General features: G+C 42.2%; 1 protein-coding gene across 1 annotated transcript in view; it reads right to left on the bottom strand.

Annotated features, from left to right (window-relative positions):
- The window catches only part of LOC139695696 (scavenger receptor class B member 1-like), a 123,432-nt gene that overhangs the window by 3,950 nt on the left and 93,368 nt on the right, over window positions 1–26,114 (bottom strand). The window contains exons 7-9 of the mRNA XM_071594473.1: window positions 11,838–11,991; window positions 10,310–10,428; window positions 3,907–4,032 (exon numbers count right to left, since the gene is read on the bottom strand). Of these exons, the coding sequence (XP_071450574.1) occupies window positions 3,907–4,032; window positions 10,310–10,428; window positions 11,838–11,991 (399 nt within the window). The remainder of the gene's footprint in view (window positions 1–3,906; window positions 4,033–10,309; window positions 10,429–11,837; window positions 11,992–26,114) is intronic.

Genomic DNA, 26,114 nt, shown 5'->3' with positions numbered 1-26,114 from the left:
TTGCGGCCGTTTCCCTGTTCCTAAATTGTCTCACCCAAGGTTTTCGTGTTCTCCACGAAAAAAACAGGAACGTCGATGGGACATAGTATTCCTCCTGGCCACTCTTTTTAACTTGGTTCCACCCCCAAAATTAATCTCATAAAGTCGACAGTTTTCCGCGATGCGCGCAGTGTCATATTTTGGATGGTTGGGGGTAACTTCCCCTCCCCTTGCTTACACTATTGGTGCGTCCTGACGATTGAGGCCTGGTCACTCCACGAAGATTCTTCTCCGGTTGCCCCTTCGATGGAAAATAAATAGTTTTGCGATCGATCGTCATCATCGCCGGTGTATCCGATGGGCGTGTTTCAATATTTCGTTACATGGCCGTTAGTTTGGCGCAGTGAAAAAACAATCCAGTTAAATTTATGCACGTTATGCGACTTAATTTTGCACAGCGAGATGAATAATCAGGTGTTCCGACCCGTCGGATTAATTATTTGGCAATCTTAATGGAGGCTCACCCGCTTGCTTGCATTAATTTAACGAATGTCGCGATGTAATTAGTTTTATAGAAAAAGGACAACATCGGCTTCCGATCCGACAATTCGTGCGCGCGGATCTACACTCCCCCAAGTAATCCACATTCCTGGAGAATTGGAACGTTTTATGGCGGATTTTGATTAAAAGGCGTTCCAACGGGTTAAGTTGATCTAAATGTGATGAAAAAGGTCAAAGAGAAATGCTATCTGTCGTCGGTTAGGCCTCATTTAGAATATGCTGCAATTAATATACGGGATCCTCGCGAAGTAGTTATATTGATCGCCGAATTGCATCGCGTGCAGTGTAGAGGAGCATTAGATTTGTGAAACGTTTTTATGATAAACTTAGTGGCCTCTTCAAAATATTAGAGCAGCTAGGCTGGAAGTCACTCAACGAAGCGAAGGTTAAATTACAGATTGAAGATCTCATGCATATGAATTGGAAGGAGGTTTCTTCAGCAGTGATAATGTTGAAATTGAGTTATTATCCCCATCGTACTAAGGTAGACGAGATCTTGCGAGTAAAATTTGAGAGATTAAAGAGTAGAACAGATAGATTTAAGATGTCATTTTTTCCACGCACGATAACGGATCAGAATAACACTGTCCGACCGCGGTAGGGGGCTCAAAATATTCGAGTAGAAATTAGTCTGGTGTGTATTCACCCCCTGCCACACACCCTAGTGGTTACTTGCAGGGTGCCCAAAAAATACTGAAAACATGTTTAATTTTGTGTATCCGACCTCATATTGTAAGTTTAATCCCAGGACAAACACAAAGCTGACGCTCGAGACGGGATTCGACCGCCAGACCTGCGACTTGGGCCGCCCCGCATTCGGCCCAGTTCCTATTTGGACTCCAAAATCACGACATTAACGGCAAGACTTCGCCGTAATGGAATTTCGTGCATGTCCAGACGTCGACTGAATGCGCAATTCCCGATGCTGACTTGTTTATCCGTGATCGTAGGCTGAAAGCAGGGTTGGGAAGAGGCAATATGGTTCGCCCTGGGTCGCAGGAATGAATCTGGGGGATTGTGGACGCGTGATCTGTTGGAAGTCGTTGGGATTTTATTGCGTGGGGAGAAGGATGGCTTTCCCATTTAACAATTTAATTGCCTTTGGACGGGCGAGGCGCGGACTGGGCGTCGTCCTCGGGAATCGCCAGTGCCCGTGTGCGCGAGGTGCATGGGGACGCTATTTTCTGGCAAACGGGAACGATTTGATTTCATATTTACTGACCCATGTTAGGGATACACCTGGGATCTGGCCCTGCAATAGTGGGAAAAGGGTTTTTCTATAAGATTGATCGCTTCAATTGCGTGTTTTTTTGGAAAACCACGCTGTCCCGAGCGAAAGTGCTTGCGTTTGATTTTATTCGTATCACAGTGCATGAAGTGGAATGGAATGAACGTTTGGAAATTATTATAACAGTTAGATGGATGCTTAAATAATTCGGAAGGGAGTTTGGTTAGAATTCGTTCAAGGTTCGGTTTGGTGCTGATGGATGATTAAAAATGTAAAGAAGATAATTGAAATTGTAAAAAAACTCACCTCAAGTAAGGTTCACCCTTAAGAAACCTAATCGTAAGAAACCTAATAAAACGGCGCATCTTTCCTTCCTCCGACTCACCCCCCCTCCCACCAATCCCTTAGGGGTCATTTGAGTAAAATTCCTTTGGGGAGGAAGGGGGGAGGAGAAATTGTTTTGTGTGTGTCGGTAATTAATGGTAATGTGGAAGCATTCGTCAGTTTTTCCGTAGTAGAGAAGTACAGGGCCGAAGTGGTGCACTTTGATGCGGAACGGTGAGTGTGAGAGTGGTGCGAGGAGAAATTGCATCGGAGGGCAAGCATAATACGTAGGAAGTATAATAAGACAGACAGACACATATATATACACAAACACACACATAAGGGCAAACATCTGTGTTCCTATCCCTCTTCCCTGTATATTAATAGCCATGTGTTCACCGTTTGGCGGGTTGTTTGTGTTTGAATGTGTATGTATACATACGTGTTCGTCCTTTGTGTATGTTCCTATCCGTTTTCCTTATATCTATTTCCATGCGAATGAATATTTGTGAGGATCGAGATGGTGCGGTGGTTAACGTACTGGCTTCCCACCCAGAGGGCCCGGCTTCAAATCCCGGCGGTGTTGAACATTTATCAGAGGTATCGCGATCCCTACTTTAGGTGCTTTTAAGAGGGCACTCTAAGTGAGTACGCCCTCCGTCGGATGGGACGTTAAGCTGCGGAACCCTTGGCGCCTTTCGTAAAGCCGGGTTTCTCTCCACCCTTCAACCTTTCCTGTCCATCCCCTATGACCTCAGCTGTCGGTCGCCTCCCATAAAAAACTACTTCTACTATGAATATTTGTTCGCCGCATGGCGGGATATCGTGTTTATTGGCATGTATGTATATATATATATATATATATATATATATATATATATATATATATATATATATATATATATACACCCGGGAAAATCGAACCCGGGACCCTCTGATCAGCAGTCCAACGCTCTACCCACTGGACTACCGCGACCCACACACACAAATATATATATATATATATATATATATATATATATATATATATATATATATATATATATATATATATATATATATATATATAGTACAATACACAGTAACACACAATATAGAAACACAAAAAAAGAAGAACACTCACACGTTATTTCTTGATATTTCGACGGAAACAATCCGTCTTCCTCTGAAGATATAGAAGTAATGCATTACTTCTATATCTTCAGAGGAAGACGGATTGTTTCCGTCGAAATATCAAGAAATAACGTGTGAGTGTTCTTCTTTTTTTGTGTTTCTATATTGTGTGTTACTGTGTATTGTACTATTCGGCACTTCCGTGTTACGTCTACGAAAGCATATATATATATATATTTGTGTGTGTGGGTCGCGGTAGTCCAGTGGGTAGAGCGTTGGACTGCTGATCAGAGGGTCGTATATATATATATATATATATATATATATATATATATATATATATATATATTTGTGTGTGTGGGCCGAAATGTGTCTTCCATGTATGAAGTCGTGAGTGAACTGATTCCTCGGGTTGGTCCATTGATGGAGGGAATACGCTCTAACTATTCGCGTGGCATTCAAATCCATTTACATCGACTGCATAAGTAATTTGTCGGTATAGTTATTATTCAGTCCACTGTCAACGTTGCTTCATCTTAGATCATGTCTGTTTACATTCAAATAATGGTATTGGTGTTTCTTTAAATGTCTTATTATTTTTTATAGAAGGACAATCATAAGAACCGTGGGTTTGGGTTAACAATGGTACACATTAGTTCTTAAACCATTCGGAGATTGCCCAACCAAGATTTTGTTCTTACCAGCTCTGTCCACAGGAGAGGTATGACCATATTTCGGAATCTCTCGACGCGTCTTATACCGTTCATTCCTCGGACAGCCATGTTGATCTGAGAGCGTGCAGCCATCCTCAATGGCAGACCCACGTCCTGAAAGAATAAATTATTATTATCGTCTCATACACACAGACGTATGCATATATATATATATATATATATATATATATATATATATATATATATATATACACATATATATATCCCTAAAAGCAGAACCGGCGAACTTAGTTATTATTCAGGTATGCATGCCACCGAGCAACCATAAGGAAGAAGAGGTCGATAGGATATACGATGAGTTAGAGGACATGATCGCGTGTGTTCCTGCAGGGAAACATTTGATAATAATGGGGGATTGGAATGTGACGGTAGGCGAAGGAAGAGATGGTGACGAGGTCGGGGACTACTGTTTAGGCACGAGGAATGACCGCGGGGAGAAAGCAGTTGAGTTCTGCAGGAGACAGGGGTTAGTCATCACCAAAACTTGGTTTAGACACCACAAAAGACGTCGGTATACATGGAAAATGCCAGGTGACTCAGAAAGGTATCAGCTAGATTATATCCTGGTTAGACACAGGTTTAGGAACAGTGTGATAAATTCGCACAACTTCCCGAGAGCGGAAGCGGACTCTGACCACAATTTAGTTGTTATGAAATGTAGCGTCCGTTTCGAAAAGATACGGCAGGGGCGGCGAGTTAGAAACTGGAATGTAGAAGCATTAAATGGATTGAAAAGGAAGGAGTACCAACAGGCGGTACAGAAAATTCTGGAGGATGGTGAAGAGCTAAGTACTATCGAAGGAAAATGGGAAAGTATCAAGAAAGGGTTGTCTAAAGCCGCAAAAGACACTATTGGAACCGTTAATGCTAAAAGGACAAGGAAACCATGGATCACGGATGAGATGATTAAAAAGATGGATGAGTAGAGAAAATGGAAGAATGTAAATACAGAGTTAGGCAAAATGAAGTAAAAGAATTAAACAATAAAATGAGGCGGGCAACAAATAAAGGAAAAGAAGCTTGGTGGAAGACGCAGTTCGAGGATATGGAAAGTCTGCAGAGGAAGGGTGAAATCGGTGCGCTGCACAGCAAAGTTATATCTTTATCGGGAAGTAAGAAAGGGAGATCTATGCTAACAGTTAGAGATAAGGCGGGCAACGTAACTTAGTGTCCTTTTACGCGGTATCTATTTTATTTTTATGTTCTACTATGCCGTTCAAATGTTACATTGCTCTTGTGAGTGCTTCTACATCACATAAATATTTATTGAGGGGAAGTCTCACGGATGTGAATAACAATTTAAACAGAGAAGCGAGATAGCGCTAGCGAACAAAGGCACAGATAAACACATAGAAATGAAACCAACACGTATTCCTAATTTTTGGTAGCCAAACTACCACCTTCTGGGGGAAGATGGGGCCAAGGTAGTATATACTACGTTGATCAAAAATTTCCCGGAATTTATTCAGAAAATTAAAAATACAAGTTTATTCATCTAAATCTATATTGTCCCCTTCAAAGTAATCCCCATCGACTGCAACACACGTATGCCAGCGCTTGATCCAATCCTCGAAACATTTTTTATATTCGGTTTTCGGTATGTCCATCAGTGCTTCCTGCGATTTTTCCATTACTTCCTCTCGGCTGCTAAAACGCGTTCCCCGTAATGGTTTTTTAACTCGATTGAACAGAAAGAAGTCACAGGGAGCCAAATCAGGTGAATTCGGTGGCTGTTGGATGGTATTTGTTGCATTTTTCGTCAAAAAATTACGAATAATGATAGCACTGTGCGACGGTGCGTTATCATGGTGCAAAATCCACGAGTTTTCTGCCCACATTTCTGGTCTCTTTCGGCGAATTGCTTCACGCAAACGTCTCATAACGCCCAAATAATACTCTTTGTTTACTGTCTGGCCTTCTGGCAAAAATTCATGATGCACTACACCGTTGTAATCCATGAAAACCGTCAGCATTGCCTTCTTTTTTGACTGAACACGACGTGGTTTTTTTGGTCTCGGCTCATTTGGTGAACGCCATTCACTTGCCTGATGTCTGGATTGCGTGTCGTACTCATAAACCCACGTCTCGTCTCCAGTAATGATCCTTTTGATGAATGTGGGATCGGATTCAGCCTCGCAAATCATGTCTTTTGCGACGTCAACACGGTCTCTTTTTTGCATGAAATTGAGGTCTTTTGGCACCAACTTTGCTGCTACACGACGGAAACCCAAATCATTAACCACAATGTCTTGGGCGGATCCATAGGCAATGTTCAAGTCCTCCGCTATTTCTCTGATGGTTAATTTGCGGTTATTGACCAACATTTCTTTTACTTTATCAATTTTTTCACCGACTTTCGATGTCGATGGTCTGCCACTGCGTTCATCATCTTCCATTGATTCACGACCACTTCTGAACCGCTCGTGCCACTGGTAAACGACCGTTTTTTTTAGAGAATCGTTGCCGAAACACTTTTCCAACATTTCCAACGTCCGTAGTAGTAGTTTTGAGGGGAGGCGACCGACAGCTAAGGTCATTTGCGCCATAGGGGATGGATAGGAAAGGATGAAGGGTGGAGAGAAACCCGGCGTCGGCATTAGCCTACTCTTTACGAAAGGCGCCAAGGGGTCCACAGTTTAACGTCCCATCCGACGGACGGTCCAACGTCCGTGCGCCACTAAATCCGTTTTTTACGCAAAATTTAATACAAGTTCGTTGTTGCAAATTTGAATCCATTTCTGCAATTGTAAAAAATCGCCAACACACACAGAGATAGATGTACTCTTGGCTACGTAACTTTTGCAAATGTCAAGTTATGACACTAAGATTTAAAGGGAATATCAACAACAGATGTACCAATTTAACAAAAAAAACAGAACTCAAATCGGAACGATGGGAGCGCCACACGGTGGTTATTCCGGGAACTTTTTGATCAAGGTAGTATATATATATATATATACACACACACACATATATATATGTGTGTGTGTGTGTATGTATATATATATATATATATATATATATATATATATATATATATATATATATATATATATATATATCACATAAAAGACGTTCGCTCTACAGGAATGGTGGGGAAGTTGTGTGCTTGTGTATGTATGTGTATATATATTTGTCTATATATGTGTGTATATATATATATGTACACAATACATATATATATATATATACACACACACACACACACTATTGAAAGGAATGTGTTCCTCGCAAGAATGATCATTTGTGCTGCAACCACACTGAAATTTCCCGGCGTCACGTCTGCCAGGCTTTCACTCCTTTTATTACGTCCGCAAGATGAGTTCACGACCTTGAGGTGCACGGTGCCATTCCTCTCGTCCTTCTGCGTAAGCGGAAGTCTGCGGATGTCACTCCAAAGGGAAATCATGAACCGAGTGCGGTTAGCGATCGTTTGGCGGATAGGCAGTCGTGTTTACCGCCAAATCGCGTCGGTTCAATTGCGCTCGACCCATCGAAGCCTTCCCTGCACAGTCTGCAAGGAGGGGGGAATAAACATCCGGAGTTCCTCTTCACCTTCGCTTTAGCGAAAGCCCTTTTCTAACGTCTGCATTTCCTCAGCCGCATTTCATTAATTGATGGCGCGTGGAAGATCGAGCCTTACTTCTTATACGTTGACGGGTTGAATGTACTCTCTTGAGAAATGTTAAATATACTCCATCATTATCGATGAGCGAAGTTAAATGGAAGACAAATTGGAGCTAAAATAGAAAATCAGCATCGAACAATGGTGGGTTATCAGTTTTACTTTGTTTGGGTCGGAGTAAGAACATTTGTAGTAACATTTTATTTTAACATACACGTAATTCCACCATCAGAATCATTGTGGACTATTATTATTATTATTCCTACTTTATGCTATTTTCGTAAGCGCAATAGCTGAACAACGGCATGTCTATTTGATTATGTATCGTAAGCAAAACGTAGCTACCCTTTTAATGAATCATACCCGCTTCAGTGACTTCTCTCCGAGTGGGAATCCTAAGAAATCGCTTTCTCAGACCCCAGAACGGTGAATTCCTCACTTTATCAAAATCCTTCGGACCGTTTTCAAGATTAAATTTACGAGAATTACCCTCCTTTCATCATGGCTAGTTTTTAGTGCATTTTCGTTCTGCTTTATGTAACTCGAGACGTTTCTTTTATGCATAGTTAAGACCTAACGTAAGCTAATGCTGTTTTTTTCAGACTTATCGAACGTATCGGTGAACCACTAGATTACCATACAAAAATGTATCTCCCAATTATTTCACGAGGGAGTATCACGACAAATTTGGCAGTGTGTGGGGAGAGAGGAAGTATGGCATTGGCCTTAGGGGGGCGTCGGGGCCTCGGCACTTCAACATCCCATCCGACGGGAAGGAAATGGAGTGAGCGCACTTCAGCGCTCAAATGAAGCGAGCGTTTCCACCGAGAGAACCCAGTGCTTCATGCCAAGTCCTTTTCGAGTGTGACGTCGCAGTGTGTGTGCACCGACCCACGCACCATTGCGCGCGTTTAAATAGCAAGATCTGCTGCGCATAACTACAATAAGTAAGTATGTCAGGGTCTTCCCCACGAGGAATACGACCGCTCTATTTCGCAGGATCTGCGCAAGCTTCCGCATTAACATTTCGTTCAAAGAGAGGCTTCGAAATAATTTGAGTCCTGGCGTTTTATGTGCTCACCTCCTAATGCCGGAGCGGCTTCTATCGAGTGGGTGAGAGCCGAGTTGTTGCTTATACATAATAGCATTGGTGGAATTCTATCTCGCACATCCCGTACGCGATGTGCAATTGCGCCGATCCAACTTTCCTCGAGCATTGTCTAAAATGGAGAGAGACAGGCCCAGGTTGAGTTTTGAATAATTCCGCAGCTTGTTTGCCAAGAATACAGGGACTGGAAATCAGTGTTGCCAACAGCACGCGTGGAAATCAATAAATGCAGTCCAAGAAAAATACATTTGAGCATTTCTTTGAGTCGCGAAGCGTACTTAAAAACGACTTGTTCCAAGTATGCCTCCTACAGTTGCAAAACCCGATATGGTATGATATTCCATTGAGTCGGAAGCACCGAGAGAAAAAAGCATCTAACTGGAATGTGCAGCACGTCATCGAACATTTATTAAATTCCAATTATTTCTGTCATTTTCTTGAAAGAGTTCCAAAAATCTTATTTATTGAGGAAATTCGCAGCTGGAAGATTAAGTCCCGAATGGTCTGTTTTTTTGAAGTCGATATCTGCAGGCTTCAATGGAACCAGTGTATGCATTTTGGGAAAGATATGCAGGGCGCGGCGCTTAAATCCGGACAAGCACGCTTTTCCTCGAATGAGATTTCCTCGCCGGGTTAGCGAAACCTTCCCCCGGTAGACTTGTTCGAGTCATGACACTCAGCCGCAAATTCGTATGGTACAGTTGATCTGTGGGCTACACCAAAAGAAGAATCGAACTATTTCGAAATATAACGCCCAGCGCGACAACACTTTCGATAATAGCGGCTCTTCGATTGTACTCCGCACTCGTGCGTAACATCTCGGCCATTTTGATGTTAAGACTGTTTACTAGATGCCTATAGATCCCAAGAACGCCAATCGTGACCTCCAGTGGAACTACGATATGGCGGGAAATTCAAATTGAAATTTGTCCGGATCTTAGCGCCGAACCCTGTATAGAAAAGTGTCTATAAAAATGAAAAATCGAATGATAATTTTGCGTACTCTAATGTAAGATAACTAATGACTAACTGTGAGCCCTAAACTTAATAATCGAATAAGATAACAAGTTAAGAACGTCTTTTTCAGCGAGGAAGAGTAAAACGTGGATGATAAATTTAAAAAAATTGTTTTGCAATCTAAACTAGAGTACTACAGTAGAAATTAATTTACCGTAAATTTACTTCTACGGCGTCACAGAGAACCGACCTGGATTTATAAATCTCTAGTTATTTATTTCCAGACAGTTCTTGAGTAGTTCCGCTTGAGCGATTTATATTTATTCGAAAACCTTCAAAAATAGTCTTAATGCGTATTTGAATGTAATTTACCCTTAATTAAGTTTAGGATTCATGTAAAATCATCAGCATAGGAAAATGCATTGTTTTCAAGAATTTTAGGTGAAGTTTATATACCACACGCGCATAGAACACTTTGCTTTGACCAAAGGTCTTTCGAAAGAAATATGGTGAATTTCCAATTTTTACCCCGTCCATTGGAAAACTGATGTGAAAACAATTACCGAAATAATGAAAACTGCTCAAACTAATGCCCTCTTTTGGTCTTGTCATCAATCGTGAGCCGAATGCCCCACGAAATAGTATGTGGATAGTTAAAGGAAAGGGGCTGCTCTACTCACCGGCTGTATGTAGAAGTAGGACGCGTGCTCCTCTTCGACTGGTTTCATGCCTTGGACGGCGCCGATTAAGCTCTCGTCTCCTTGGTAGAAGTGCGGATACGAAAGGGCGATCGGGAACCCTGAGGAGAAGTGAAATTAAAACATATGCACAACGAAGGAGAATCACCAACAGAGTCTTACTTAAAAATAACGTCGACTCTGGTGCCTCAATATACGTTTTAAAGGCGGCACGAAAACGTTTCGACCGTTATCCAGTTGACACTCGTCCGTCCGTATAATTGTGCAGTTATGTGTCGGCAGGTATGCGCCTAATATTTTGTTGGAACCGCATTTTACACTTGATAATTGAATTGAAAATGGAACAAAGTTGAAAGTGGTACGTTTGAGTCATAACCCACCCTTCGCAAATGAAACACCGCCGAAGGCCGCTGAAATACTCTTCTAACTTCCTCGGTCGTAATTTCTAAACTTTCCATAAACAGATTTCAAAAATTGTGGAAATATGTTTTTTCTCCCATTTTCGTATGATGAACGTATATTTCTTTGGAAACTGAAAAGTTTGGACACGTTTCTTTAGTTTTAAATTTTTTAAACCAATCATTCTAATTACGAGTATAATCGCTGATTGTTTCGGATGGCGGATTGGTGAAAATAAATTGGATCTCTAGTAGCGTAGTGAAGATACGTAGCCAATACGTACGAAACAGTTTATCATAAAACGTTTTTATGATGCACTTAGTGGCCTATTCAAAATATTAGAGGAGCTAGGCTGAGAATCACTCAATGGAGCGAATGTTAAATTACAGATTGCATATAAATTGTAAGGATGTCTGATTAGCAGTGATGATGTTGAAAATGTATTACTACCCCTGTCGTACTACGTTAGGAAAAATAAAATTAGAGAGATGAAGGGTAGAAAAGGTAGATTTAAGATGTATTTTTATTCGCGAACGTTAAGGGGTCAAAATAACGTTCTCCTACCGCAGTTGGGGTAAAAATATTCGTATCAAAATTAGTCTGGTGTATTCACCCCCTGCCACGCACCGTAGCGGTAGCTTGCGGGGTAGCCAAAAAATTTCGGACGACTCTTTTTGCAAAAAAAAATTCGTTGGATCTATTGCTCTAAAAAATTAACTTTTAAAGAAAACCTCGCAGAAACTGATTGGAGAAATAAAACAGTAAAAATTTACATTATTCCTCTTTCTTTACCCTAAAAAGAGTGTTTACTTTTTCGCGACAACCGCCGCATTTATCTAGCTGGAGTGAATTTTGATGGCCTCATTGAAAAAGGATCAGAAATTGAGGATTTGAGGATAATTGGTATTTATAAAATACAACGTATACCAGCTTCATTAAATATAGTATAATATGCCCGGGTCAATTATTACTTTAATAACGTCAATTGTCTTTCAATATCAATTTCTCAAACCGAGATTGAATAAGCTTGGAGACTTTAATCTAAATGCTGACCAAAATTCAGATATTGATTTGATTGCCTGGAGCCGTATGTGCGCGGTCGTACTCTCACCATAGTAACAGGACTCGGCGTCGACCAATCCGGGCGGCAGGCAGGTGCTCTTGCAGTAGCATTGGTTCTCCTCTCGGCTGTTGTTCAAGGCGCCTTCTTTGAATCGGAAGAGGTAAGCCTTCATGCCATCGACCACAGCGTCCTCCACGTACTCCTGCAGAATAAAAGAGTGCCAAGAATAAGAAAACGCTGCTATTTGTCGCCACTCACGAGAAGTGTGCTTCGGGAATGGCACTTGCCGCCGCTGTGACCTTGGCACCTGCCCCCCCCCCCCAAATCCCCTCCTCCCGCTCCACGATTGGGAAACGGAACCGCTGGGAGTTGGATCAGCCTAAAGCGATGTATTTACAAATCACCTACGGTCTCAATTGCGCAAACTGATCGCAGCCACTTATAACAGACCCCGAGAATATATCGATTTCGGAGTTTAGACGGGTGTGTGTAATATGGCATTGATGGAAGCAATGTTATACATCGGGCCGACAGTGACGGCCGGCAATTCATACGAGTCCCTTTCCCTTCCCTTAGCGTCCCGAGGAAAGGGAACGACTTGCGATTGGGTTACGTTCGCGATCTCGAACTCTGGGGTCAATCCAACTTAAACTTAAATTACTCTTTTTTTAATGAATCCACAAATAGGAGTAGACGTTTATTTTTTTTTAAATTGGGCATTTTTCAGCTCTTGGCCGCGCTCGTACTCTGGTGCGCTCAATTGCGTTGATTTCATGACCTTCGAGTACTCGTTGCTAAGTTACATGGAAGAAGACATGTGACGGGGAGGAATTTAGCGTTCTTTTGTAAGAGTGCTCTAAATTTTAAGTCCTTGGGCAACTATTTTCTTATCAAGAAGATGCAGGATTGGCTATTTTTCTATACAATTCATGGTAGGCATTAAAATTAACGATACTTAAACATGTTCAATATTAATTATTATTGGTACACTGCCGTTTAAGGTAGGATTTGAGATGGACCCAGAATATCGAACGGCACGGTGATTATTCCCTTGCCTCTCCCACAAAACACAACCTGACCACCTACTCCACAACCAAGTCCGTCTTCATCTCTGTGTTGTACTTCCTTCCTCCCTTTATCCTGTTTAACCTATCCCTATCTACCCTATTCCTATCCCTGCTTCCTCCTTTGCCGTTAACATTATCCCCTCTATCTCACAGTCTTCAACATCCGTCTGCCGATCAACACCCCCTTCATCCACTTTTCCTGCCTCCATAGGATTTCTCCCAACAATCCCTTCTCCTCCCCTCTCACCATACCTGCCACTTCCTCGTTTGTTTTCTTTTCGGTCCATTTCAACTTCTCCATCCTTCTCCACTCCAATCTACGTCTAACATCCTGCTTCAATGACCACGTTTCCGCGCCGTACATAACCACGTTCCATATCGGTATTTTCTTAACATCCTTACTCAACGACCCTGTCATCAATTCCATCTTCCTTGCGAAAGCCTCTTTTCCAAGTGTAATGCTTCTTCTTTTATTCCTAAGTCTTTGATAACCTTGGTCTAAAACTTTTGCGAGATGGGTAAACTCTTCCTTCTTCCGCAGTTTACATTTTCAGTTCGTAGTTCAGCGCGCTTTTTTAATTCACGCACATCCAACAATTTCAACGCTTCCACGTCTAAATTCAATTGGACCCCCGGGTGAAGAACCCGCGACCATTGAAACTGCTCGGAATTCTGTAATCAACCAAGTGCGGGAAAGTTAATAAGCTGTTTTATTCACTGCGGAAAGTGAGTAATTCGATCCTAATCGGATAGATGAATCCGAATATCTGTATAACCCCAATGTGCATTCGCCGCTCATCGCTGACCTCCCGCGCCTAAATCCGCGCGCATCTGATCCTCCAGACGGAGCGAACGGAGGGAGGATCGGACGAAGGCCAACGCTAATTCAAGGAAACAATATATTCAGGTTTCCCATCACCCGCGCCACGACATGATTTTTTTCTCGTAAAAAACGGAAGTTGCGAGGAGTCTCCTCGTCGGACGAGTGGAGATGATTGAGCCGACGCTATTGGATTGGATTGGATTGGAGAGTGCCCGCTCCCCTCTTCTAGCTCGAATGAAAATAAAACTACACCGGTGAAGGTCCGAATGAGAGGGACGGGCGGAATGACCGCTGCCCTTAATTGGCGCGGGGTTTGAAGTGGAGACCAAAACGCTGCGTTTTGAGAGATATATCAGATGCATTCAGAGGAGACCAATTTTCCGCGTGCTTGATAAAAAAATTAATCGGACGTCCATGGGAAAATGGCCGAAACGGCAGAGTGCGCTTGAGGTGTTTCTTTTTTTTGAACATCTGACTGTTGTTTAAGATGATCTCGCCTGAGAAAACTCGGAGAAATGAGCCGTCTAACCTAATCCAGTTAAGGTGAAAGGTGATAAATCGAGCTGAACGCAATCCATGGAATAAGCAAAATGGACGGAAAAGAAATCAAACGAAGACATGCTTATGCTAAGAGGGAAGGCTCGTTAAAACTTTGATATGGAGCGTAGTAATGTACGGCGCGGAAACGTGGTCATTGAAGCAGGAGAATAGACGTAGATTGGAGGTATTTTGAGATAATCTGAGAGTGGAGAAGGTGAAATGGACCGAAAAGGAAACAAATGAGGAAGTGCTAGATGTGGTGAAAGGGAAGGAGAGGGGATTCTTGGGAGAAATAATGAGGAGGCAGGGGAAAGATGGATGAAAAGCATACTGATTGTCAATTTTTATGTGATTTCTTACGTGAATCGCGCGTCGCATACGAGTTACGTTAAAAAGTGAAGAGTAATATAAGAATAAAACTTGGTAAAGTCACATGAAAAATAAACTTTAATTTAATTAAACTTTATTTTTAATGTGGATTTGCGGAGTTTTATTCTTTTTTTCCTTCATTGAACAATTTCGCAAAATTGAGAGATCAATCAAAAAGCGAATGGAAAAATAAATTAACTTTTTTCCATGTTTGAATATTTTTAACCATTATTAAGAAATGTCTGTTCCTAACTTAATAGTTTATGCACAGTAATCAACCCGAAGGTCGGTTTGGCAGGTGCCATTAGAGTTCACCCCGTCTACGGCACGCAGTGAAATTCAAACATCCGGATTGGGGGCGTTACCTTCACCGTGCCAGATTGAGTTAAGCTGAGGGTGCCCCTAGAGGAGTCTTAGCCGGGAATCGGACCCGGCCCCTCCACTCAGTAGCCCAACGCTCCCTGGACGATCACGTGGTGACGGCCGTACCATCGGAACGTCAAAACTACATATGTGGATGTCCTTTCTTTTTGTGTTTAAATGCCGTAATCTATGTTTTTATATATTTGGGCGTCGCCGAAGAGCATTCTGCTTCGAATATATATATACTACCTTGATCAAAAAGTTCCAGGAATAACCACCGTGTGGCGCTTTCATCGTTCCGATTTGAGTTCTGTTTTTTTTGTTAAATTGGTACATCTGTTGTTGATATTCCCTTTAAATCTTAGTGCCATAACTTGACATTTGCAAAAGTTACGGTCGGTTTTCGGTATGTCCATCAGTGCTTCCTGCGATTTTTCCATTACTTCCTCTCGGCTGCTAAAACGCGTTCCCCGTAATGGTTTTTTAACTCGATTGAACAGAAAGAAGTCACAGGGAGCCAAATCAGGTGAATTCGGTGGCTGTTGGATGGTATTTGTTGCATTTTTCGTCAAAAAATTACGAATAATGATAGCACTGTGCGACGGTGCGTTATCATGGTGCAAAATCCACGAGTGTTCTGCCCACATTTCTGGTCTCTTTCGGCGAATTGCTTCACGCAAACGTCTCATAACGCCCAAATAATACTCTTTGTTTACTGTCTGGCCTTCTGGCAAAAATTCATGATGCACTACACCGTTGTAATCCATGAAAACCGTCAGCATTGCCTTCTTTTTTGACTGAAAACGACGTGGTTTTTTTGGTCTCGGCTCATTTGGTGAACGCCATTCACTTGCCTGATGTCTGGATTGCGTGTCGTACTCATAAACCCACGTCTCGTCTCCAGTAATGATCCTTTTGATGAATGTGGGATCGGATTCAGCCTCGCAAATCATGTCTTTTGCGACGTCAACACGGTCTCTTTTTTGCATGAAATTGAGGTCTTTTGGCATGCTACACGACGGAAACCCAAATCATTAACCACAATGTCTTGGGCGGATCCATAGGCAATGTTCAAGTCCTCCGCTATTTCTCTGATGGTTAATTTGCGGTTATTGACCAACATTTCTTTTACTTTATCAATTTTTTCACCGACTTTCGATGTCGATGGTCTGCCACTGCGTTCATCATCTTCGATTGACTCACGACCACTTCTGAACCGCTCGTGCCACTGGTAAACGACCGTTTTTTTTAGAGAATCGTTGCCGAAACACTTTTCCAACATTTCCAACGTCCGTGCGCCACTAAATCCGTTTTTTACGCAAAATTTAATACAAGTTCGTTGTTGCAAATTTAAATCCATTTCTGAAATTGTAAAAAATCGCCAACACACACAGAGATAGATGTACTCTTGGCTACGTAACTTTTGCAAATGTCAAGTTATGACACTAAGATTTAAAGGGAATATCAACAACAGATGTACCAATTTAACAAAAAAAACACAACTCAAATCGGAACGATGGGAGCGCCACACGGTGGTTATTCCGGGAACTTTTTGATCAAGGTAGTATATATATATTATATAAATATATATATATATATATGTATATATATAAATACATAAATATATATATTATATTATATATATAAATAAATACATAAATATATATATATATGTATATATATAATGTACTGTATGTAATATATATATATATATATGTACTAGTATATATTAATTCACATGGAAATAGAGGAAAAATGATAGGAACACATATAAAAGACGAACACAGTAGAGGTGGGAAGGGGGAATCGAGCAGATGACAAGTGTAAACATATTTCCTTGACCGGGACTATATATATATATTTTTTTTTATGCATGTGTGTGTGTGTATAGCAATCGAGACGTATCGCATCTGTGACCCCGCGGCGAAGGGCTTTTCGCCGCGGGGCATCCAAGAGGGCGATCATGAATGGTCAATTACGCGGGAATGGTCAGCGAAGGCAGGGACGGCAATTATAGTTTAATTCCCCCCTTCTTTATTTTTTCAGAGCCCTCCCCTTCCTCGTACCTTCTCTCCTCGCCGCTGCTGGGGGTCACTCGGCGTTGCCATGGCGCCCCACCCGTCGACTCACCGAGCGAACGGACCTGTGCTTTCCTTCTTTTCGCGGCAAAGGAACTGTTCGCCTCCTTTAAAGTGCTCGGTGACGTAGGAGGCCGCTTGTGCAAGGCCATCGGTAATCAATCTCTCTCTTTCTCTTGAGGGAGAGAAAGAGAGAGAACCGGCAGAAGAAGCGCGTGCGTACGGTTGCAGGTCACTCTGTGCGTGTGCGCGGTCGTCCTTAACCTTCGGTGCGCGAGTGTTTGTGACGTCTTGCTCGCAGAGGTCGTTCTCCCCTCCCTAACCGCTTCGTCGGAGGAGGAGGAGGAGGAGAGAGAGTGCGCCTCTCTTTGAATGGTGGCGATTCACCGCAAAGACTGACTTGTTTGTTTCCGGCTCTCGCCCCCCCCCCCCGGTGCATCGACTGCGAAACCTGTCAAAGGCGGAAACCGCTCAAGACGGGTCCCTCTATCAAGCTGTAAACATTGTCATCTCAGTTTACAGCGTTTGAATTTTTCGCGAGTGTTGCGGATCTGGAAGGAGAAAACCTTAGGACAAGCGGAGGTAGTGGTATTATTCCGCGAGGCATTGCTCGCGCGGCCAAGGGACATCTTACGCGACACGATGACATTTTCCACGACCAAGATGCGATGAAATTTTGTCGATAAAAATTAAACGAGGCATCTTTAAGGTGAATGCTCGTCCGAAGCGATCCGACTCCAAAACTTCAATCTCGACTCACGGCGGTTATTGCGAGCCGTTGGAAACCTTCGGTGAAAATATTAAAAACTCTGGCCGCTGTTAGCAATAGAGCAACAAAATTGAATGGAACACCAGGATTAAGGCATTTTTTTTACAATTTTCATGCTTGATCATTATTTTAAATTCACCGCAGGCCGTTAAGGAGAACTTCGTCTGGATTTGAAAATTTCGCGTTAATACTCGTTCGAATGGATTTAAAGTTCGCGCCTACCGCAAAACTGCAGGACAATACGTCAAAGGCAACAATCGATTTTTGTTTATATTTGAGACGTCCCAACGTGTAGAACTTCACGTAGTATATATATATATATATATATATATATATTATTTATAGGTAATCTACCGGTTAGGGTAGGTTTTGATTAGCAATGATTACTAATTAAAATAATTTGTGACCCCTAGCAAAATACAACATCCCAGTCTACATCAGGTCCCTCTTCAGCTATGAGTACTTCCTTCCTACTTTCATCCCGTCCAACATCCCTATCCTGTTCCTTCCCTTTCCTCGTTTGCCTAGCATTCTCCCCTCAATTACAGCCTTCAATATCCCACTGCCGGTCAATCGCTTTCCTTCATCCACTTTTCCTGCCTCCATAGGATTGCTCCCAACAAACCCCTCTCTTCGCCCACCATACCAAGTACTTCCTCATTTGTTTTCTTCTCTGTCCATTTCACCTTCTCCATTCTTCTCCAAACCCAGATTTCCAAAGCCTCCAGTCTACGTCTATCCTCCCGCTTCAATGAGCACGTTTCCGCGCCGTACATAGCTACGCTCCATATCAAAGTTTTTACGAGTCTTTTCCTAACATCCTTACTCATCGTCCCTGTCATCAACTCCCTCCTCCTTGTGAAAGCCTCTTTGCCTAGCGCAATTCTTCTCCTTACGCCCCTACTACTTTGACCGTGTTGGTCCAAAACACTTCCTAGATACGTAAACTGTTCTACCTGCTCTAGTTTTTGCCCTCCTATTTTAATTTTTAGTTTAGGCAAATACCTCCTGGTTGTGTTCTATATTCCTCTCGATTAATAATCTCATTACTGCAATGGCATCACGCGTACCCCTCCCCTTCCTATTGTACTATATGTATATATATATATATATATATATATATATATATATATATATATATATATGTATATATATATACATATAGTACAATACACAGTAACACACAATATAGAAACACAAAAAAAGAAGAACACTCACACGTTGTTTCTTGATATTTCGACGGAATTCCGCTCCGTCTTCATCGGAAGATAGAGAATCCTTCTTCCCTTAAATCTCTAAACCCGAAACCTAATCTCTCCCCGGCCGAAGTAGCTGAGTTAAAAAAACTCACACGCAATCCCAACCTAGTCATCACTTTTGCCGAAAAAGGTTCGACAGTTCTAGTCCTTAACACTGCAGACAACCTACAAGAATGTAACAGATTACTCTCCGACACTTCTTCCCATCAACATATTCCTGCTGAACCTAACCCCGCATTCCAAAGGGAAATAATCGCTTTCCTCCGAGACAACGCGGCCCTAAGGAGAATCTTTCCCCCAGGGACATCTCCCTCCTTTCCCCTTCCCAACCTCACACCCCTCACTTCTACATCCTTCCTAAGATCCACAAACCCAACAATCCAGGCCGCCCTATAGTCTCCTCTCGTAGCTCTCCGACCGAAAGAATTTCCGCCTTCGTGGACCACTATCTCCAACCTTTAGTTCACTCCCTAGGTTCCTTTATGAAAGATACCTATCACTTCCTCAGATTGCTCCACTCAACTTCCCTCCCTCCTGATACCCAAATTACTATGGCTACTATCGATGTCACCTCCTTATACACATCCATTCCTCACCAAGAAGGCCTTTCTTCCCTACGCCACTTCCTCTCCAAACGCCCTACCCCTCAAATCCCCAGTACCGATTTTCTCATTGATCTTTCCAATTTCATTCTCACCCGCAACTCCTTTTCTTTCAATAATAACTATTACCTCCAAATAAAGGGCTGTGCCATGGGGAGCAGATTCAGCCCTTCATATGCAAACCTCCACCTCGGTGTCCTGGAAGAGAATTTCCTTTCAAACTATCCTCTGTAACCCCTCCTGTGTCTCCGATACATTGATGACATCTTTCTACTGTGGCCACATAGCCTAGATTCCCTCAATTCCTTCATCTCCTAACTCAATGATTCCTCATCTCTGCCATTAACCCCCACCATTTAATCCTCTCAGATCACCTTCCTCGATGTCTCTATTTCCCTTAGTAATAACAAATTCCTGACCTCTGTTCACACTAAACCTACTAATAAGCAGCAATATCTTCATTACAGCAGTTGTTACCCCTCCCATACCAAGCGCTCCCTCCCTTACTCCCTCTCTATCCGCGGTCACCGCATTTGCAACTATCCCGAATCCCTTAACAAATACCTTAACAACCTTCAACACTCCCTCCTTCAACGAGGATACCCTGATTCTCTCCTCCATAAAAAATACTCAAACATTCCTACACCCCCAAGCCTGCCTCAACCGCAGACTCCCAGCCTCTCTCAATCTGTACTACCTACTTCCCAGGCATTCAGTCCCTAAAATTCATCCCCAAGGACCTATTCCCCATCCTCAAAAATCACAACACTTCCTCCAACCTTCTTCCCAAATGCCCCTCTGTCACCTTCAAACGTCCCGCCAACCTAGCAGACATCCTCAAATCCACCAGGCCGCTCTCAAAACCCCCTCACACCCCCAGAGCCATACCCACTCCATGTCATCGAGGAAGATGTAAAACCTGCCCTATTTTCACCACTCCATCCCACAATTCAACTCTCTCGCGGCCTTCCCCCACTCCTCTTGCACTTCCAAGAATGTTGTTTATCTTCTAACCTGTTACCTCTGCCCGGCCTTTTACATAGATCAATGTTCCACACCCCTGAACCTTAGGCTTAACAACCACCGCGCCTCGTGCAATCCTTCCTCCCCGTCCGCGGGTCTCCCCATACCTAAACATGCTTCCCATCATAATACCCCTTTCAACCAGTGTTACTATGTTTCCGTCCTAGCGTCCCCTCCCACATCCGATAACCCTATAGAATTAAAAACTCTTGAAATGGCATTCATTTACCTCTGTATGGCCTATAAGCATCCGGGCCTCAATGTCGTTCACTGATGGGAGTGGCCTAAAATTGTTACTTTGTGGAAGCGATGCATATCGGAGAGTTAAAAACTTCGTTTTTCCGTATGAGTTTTGGTGTGCGTGACCTTTCTTTCGACTTGCAGGGTCTTTATCACGACTTAGTAAGTTGAAACCTGGGTCTCGGATGTTGCAATAGTTGCGGTGAGCAGATTGTTTATATATATGTGTGTGTATATATATATATATATATATATATATATATATACACAGAGTTAGGGAAAATGAAGTACAAAGAATTAAACAATAAATTGAGGCGGGCAACAAATAAATCAAAAGAAGCATGGTGGAAGACGCAGTGCGAGGGTATGGAAAGTCTGTAGAGGAAGGGAGAAGTCGGTGCGCTGTACAGCAAAGTTAAATCTTTATCAGGAAGTAAGAAAGGGAGATCTATGCTAACAGTTAGAGATAAGGTGGGTAAGGTAATAGTTGACGCAGGAAAGATCCAAGAGAGATGGAAGGAGTATATAGAAGAACTGTATAGTAAAGAACTTCGACCAAAAACGTTAGACATTGAAAAAGAATATGACGTAGAGGAAGACAGCTTAGGTCCAGGCATGCTAGACGATGAGATAGAAAGGGCATTAAGGGAGATGAAACAAAATAAGGTCGTTGGGGTGGATAACATTCCCGCGGAATTATTGAAATGTTTAGGAAAATGTGGGAGAAAGAGGCTATATGCGCTCATTCACAGTATTAATGAGGAAGGAATCTGGCCGGAAGACTTTGTGAGATCAGTTTTAGTTCCTATTCCGAAAAAGGTAAAGGCTACGTCATGTGAGGACTACAGGACAATTAGTTTGATATTCCACGCAGCTAAAGTTGTTCTCAGGATCATAAGCAAAAGGATAGAGAGTAGGGGAAATGATTCTCATCTCCGATCCAATAACAATCAAATGTATTGGCATATGGAAGTAATTAGCAAATCGAATGCTTGGAAGAATAAAATACCCTTGGCATGGGTCATAAATAGTTCAATGACGCCGATAAAGGGAGGATCAAGCGCTCCCCTAAAAGTAGAATCAACCCAGACTGGCTTCTCAAGGATCATCTTGTGTCAGATTAAATCGAAGGAGAAGAACACCTCAGATGATCAGAACAAGGAAAGCGAATATTTTTTATCGCCCATGAATTTAAAAACATATGTCTATCGATGATGTGGAAGCACTCGTATTTGCTATTTCATTTCTCTGTTCTAATTTGCCATCCAAGATTTATATTTCTTTCGCAAGCACTTCGACATCATCGCCATAAATAAATACATGCATGTAATTAAATGTGGGTACCAGTAGTCCAGGACGTAGAGCGTTAGAGTACTGTCAGGAAACCCCGGGTTCTACTCCCGGGCAAGCTTCTCTGGGCACCCGTTACTCCACTCAGTGATATTTCAGGTGCCAGATCTTCCTGGGAAACCATAACCGGCACGGGGAAATGAACTGGAACCCTCTAATTACCGTGCTAGTAATATGTGAATTTCACCACACGCCATAAAGGGATTAGTATTGGGTGAACTTTACCATCACCTACCTAAGTGACCTTAGGGTTAATTACTGTATTTATGGTTTATATGTTTATATAAAAAAATGCATGAACATATTTATATATTTCTATATAATATATACAATATATAGTGTATATATATAATATATAGTATATATATATATATATATATATATATATAATAGTTCTCTGGATCATCAACAAAAGGATAGAGAGTAGGGCAAATGATTACTTAGGGGATGATCAGTTTGGGTTTAGGAAGGGGAGGGGTACGCGTGATGCCATTGCAGTAATGAGATTATTAATCGAGAGGAATATAGAACACAACCAGGAGGTATTTGCCTAAACTAAAAATTAAAATAGGAGGGCAAAAACTAGAGCAGGTAGAACAGTTTACGTATCTAGGAAGTGTTTTGGACCAACACGGTCAAAGTAGTAGAGGCGTAAGGAGAAGAATTGCGCTAGGCAAAGAGGCTTTCACAAGGAGGAGGGAGTTGATGACAGGGACGATGAGTAAGGATGTTAGGAAAAGACTCGTAAAAACTTTGATATGGAGCGTAGCTATGTACGGCGCGGAAACGTGCTCATTGAAGCGGGAGGATAGACGTAGACTGGAGGCTTTGGAAATCTGGGTTTGGAGAAGAATGGAGAAGGTGAAATGGACAGAGAAGAAAACAAATGAGGAAGTACTTGGTATGGTGGGCGAAGAGAGGGGTTTGTTGGGAGCAATCCTATGGAGGCAGGAAAAGTGGATGAAGGAAAGCGATTGACCGGCAGTGGGATATTGAAGGCTGTAATTGAGGGGAGAATGCTAGGCAAACGAGGAAAGGGAAGGAACAGGATAGGGATGTTGGACGGGATGAAAGTAGGAAGGAAGTACTCATAGCTGAAGAGGGACCTGATGTAGACTGGGATGTTGTATTTTGCTAGGGGTCACAAATTATTTTAATTAGTAATCATTGCTAATCAAAACCTACCCTAACCGGTAGATTACCTATAAATAATATATATATATATATATATATATATATATATATATATATATATACTACGTGAAGTTCTACACGTTGGGACGTCTCAAATATAAACAAAAATCGATTGTTGCCTTTGACGTATTGTCCTGCAGTTTTGCGGTAGGCGCGAACTTTAAATCCATTCGAACGAGTATTAACGCGAAATTTTCAAATCCAGACGAAGTTCTCCTTATATGTATATATATATATATATATATATATATATATATATATATATATATATACATATATACATACACACATACACACACATACATACACATACATACACACATAAATAAATAAATAAATATATATATATATTTATATATATATATGTGTGTGTGTGTGTATATTTATACAGAAACACACATACATAAACGCAATCTTCACTTTTCCTCAAGCATGGCGTAAACTCCTTTTTTACCCCAATGGTCGAATTTCGCCGACAGAGTTTTCACTAATGGATTCGTGGGAGTGTAAATCGAATGAAGACGTTTCATTTCGCGTTGTCGCTCTCACCTTGAATTCGCTTTAGGATTGGAACTGGAGCTCACGCATTGATCGTATCCATGTAACGGCGATTTGTTTCTTTTCCCATGTAATTTCTTTTCTTTGCACATGAAACCTTCTTTAGTATCAGTAACGACTGTTGCTTGGTAGCGGCGCCATGGCATCGAGAATTTACATATTAGTACCGGTACCGACGTTTCGGTGTCACGGATGCCAAGATACTGGTATCGAGAAACATAGCTTTCTTACCCTGGTGACCAGTAACTATAATTATTCTCCCTGATACACTCCCGAGGTACTTTTGACTAGAACTCGTGGCCTACATACGAGAGTACCGAGTTTTTACGCCTTGTCTACCAACCCCTGAAACCTTTTGGAATATCAGTAAATGGTTGAAGTTGGTACTGGTACCTATGTCTCGAGAATAACCCAGAATTATTGTTCTAGGTACCGTTACCAAGAGTTCGTATCCTAGATGCAAGTTACGGGGAACCGGGACCAATTTTCCTAGAACCAGGCACCAACCCTCTGGGGGGGGCGGGGTTGGAAGTCTTGTCGATGGGGCGACGCCAAGGGGGAGGGGGGTTGGAATAATCGAATCGGACCTTCCCTGGTTTGTCGTCGTCTATTCGTATCCCTCTCCCGTGCTTGCCAAATGGCCCCGTGGATGGTTTCCCCATTTCCTCTCGCGACACGTTCATATCCTCCCCCGACCCTCCACTCACTCACACGAACCCCTAAGCTCCCCTTGCACGCGCGCCCCTCGCCCCGGGGCGGCATATACACACGCGTCGCCCTAATTGACGCGACCAGCGGTGCCATTATAAATCAGGGGGGGTGGAGGGAGGGATGGTGGTGCTTAATGGTTGGGTGCCATGACTTTTCGACGGCGCAGATTAATTCCGCTCCCTCGCACATGTTTCCTTCCTTTTTACCCTCTTTTTGAAAGCTGTTATTTGAGGCCATTTTTAAGAGTTGAGCGCCAGTCCACCATTTATGCCCTCGATTCATACCGAGCTGAGAGCCGCTGCCATTACGTTCCATGCTTATGCATACATGCGCGCTCCTTTTTTGGTTGAAAAGAGATGATTTCGATTAGCGAGGGCTTTTAACCAATCCGAATGCCTGATTTTGGACGTTATTTTGACTTCATTCAATTCTAATATATTTATATGTTTTTGCTGCATGTTCGCCAACAAGATATTTCCAGATTCATCGCAAGTTATATGCGAAAAAAATCGCATTCCGGATATAAAATAACATTTAGCGAAACTGTACCGGCGCATGTTCCCACTTAATCTTCGTTTGAAGTTTTATTGTAGCGACGATTGATGTTTTTATATATTCAGGTGCAATTTTTTTCGGTTCCTCATGCTTCTGGGTAATGGGGATTTTTCAATAGGGTTCAAAGCCTCCTTCTTTCTGCGGAAGACGTCGTCAGGAGATTTTTCTTTTAATCCGAATCACTTCAGTTCTCTCCTCCCGATGATACAGTAGGATGAACGATATGCATGAGTCTTTTTTTTTTAAATAGTCAATACACAGAAGAATGTCCAGGGAAAAAATTATTCTGCGGAAATCTGTGCCTGCTTGACGCAACAAGGGTAGGTAATGTTACCCCATCTGAATTATTGCTGAATTAATGTTGGGATTCACTTGATTTAACTTGGCGCTGCGAGCTGTCACCTTACAACCTTGAGAACGTTTACAGTAATGGCTGCGATGCCGGAGCTTAATTTGTCCAGGGGTTATTGCGTTTGCAGTGCTCACTCGAAAAACGAGGCGATTTAAATCCGTGGCGTATATATTGGTGACTGGTGTAACATTAACTTCAAGAACTGAATTGCGCAAGCTATGAGATTACCTTCGAATAAATGCTATTTAAGGTACACTCGGCGTTGACAATATCCTTTAAATGATTACGATTAGACGAAACAGTTGCTAAACATATGCGTAGATGGAGTTGAGTGGGGAGGAACCAATTCCGTACGTGCAGACCTCAATGCAATGCCCGGAAGATTGATTGAAAAATTACGGCACGGCCATTAAATGATTCTGACAATCAATAATTTCGAATTTAAAAAAACCAAGTGTCACTTCAATTATCC

This window comes from Hetaerina americana, unplaced genomic scaffold, assembly GCF_022747635.1.
Source record: "Hetaerina americana unplaced genomic scaffold, ioHetAmer1.1.p SCAF_62, whole genome shotgun sequence".
In the NCBI taxonomy this organism is placed as follows: Eukaryota; Metazoa; Arthropoda; class Insecta; order Odonata; family Calopterygidae; genus Hetaerina; species Hetaerina americana.
This window is presented reverse-complemented; position numbering and strand designations above follow the sequence as displayed.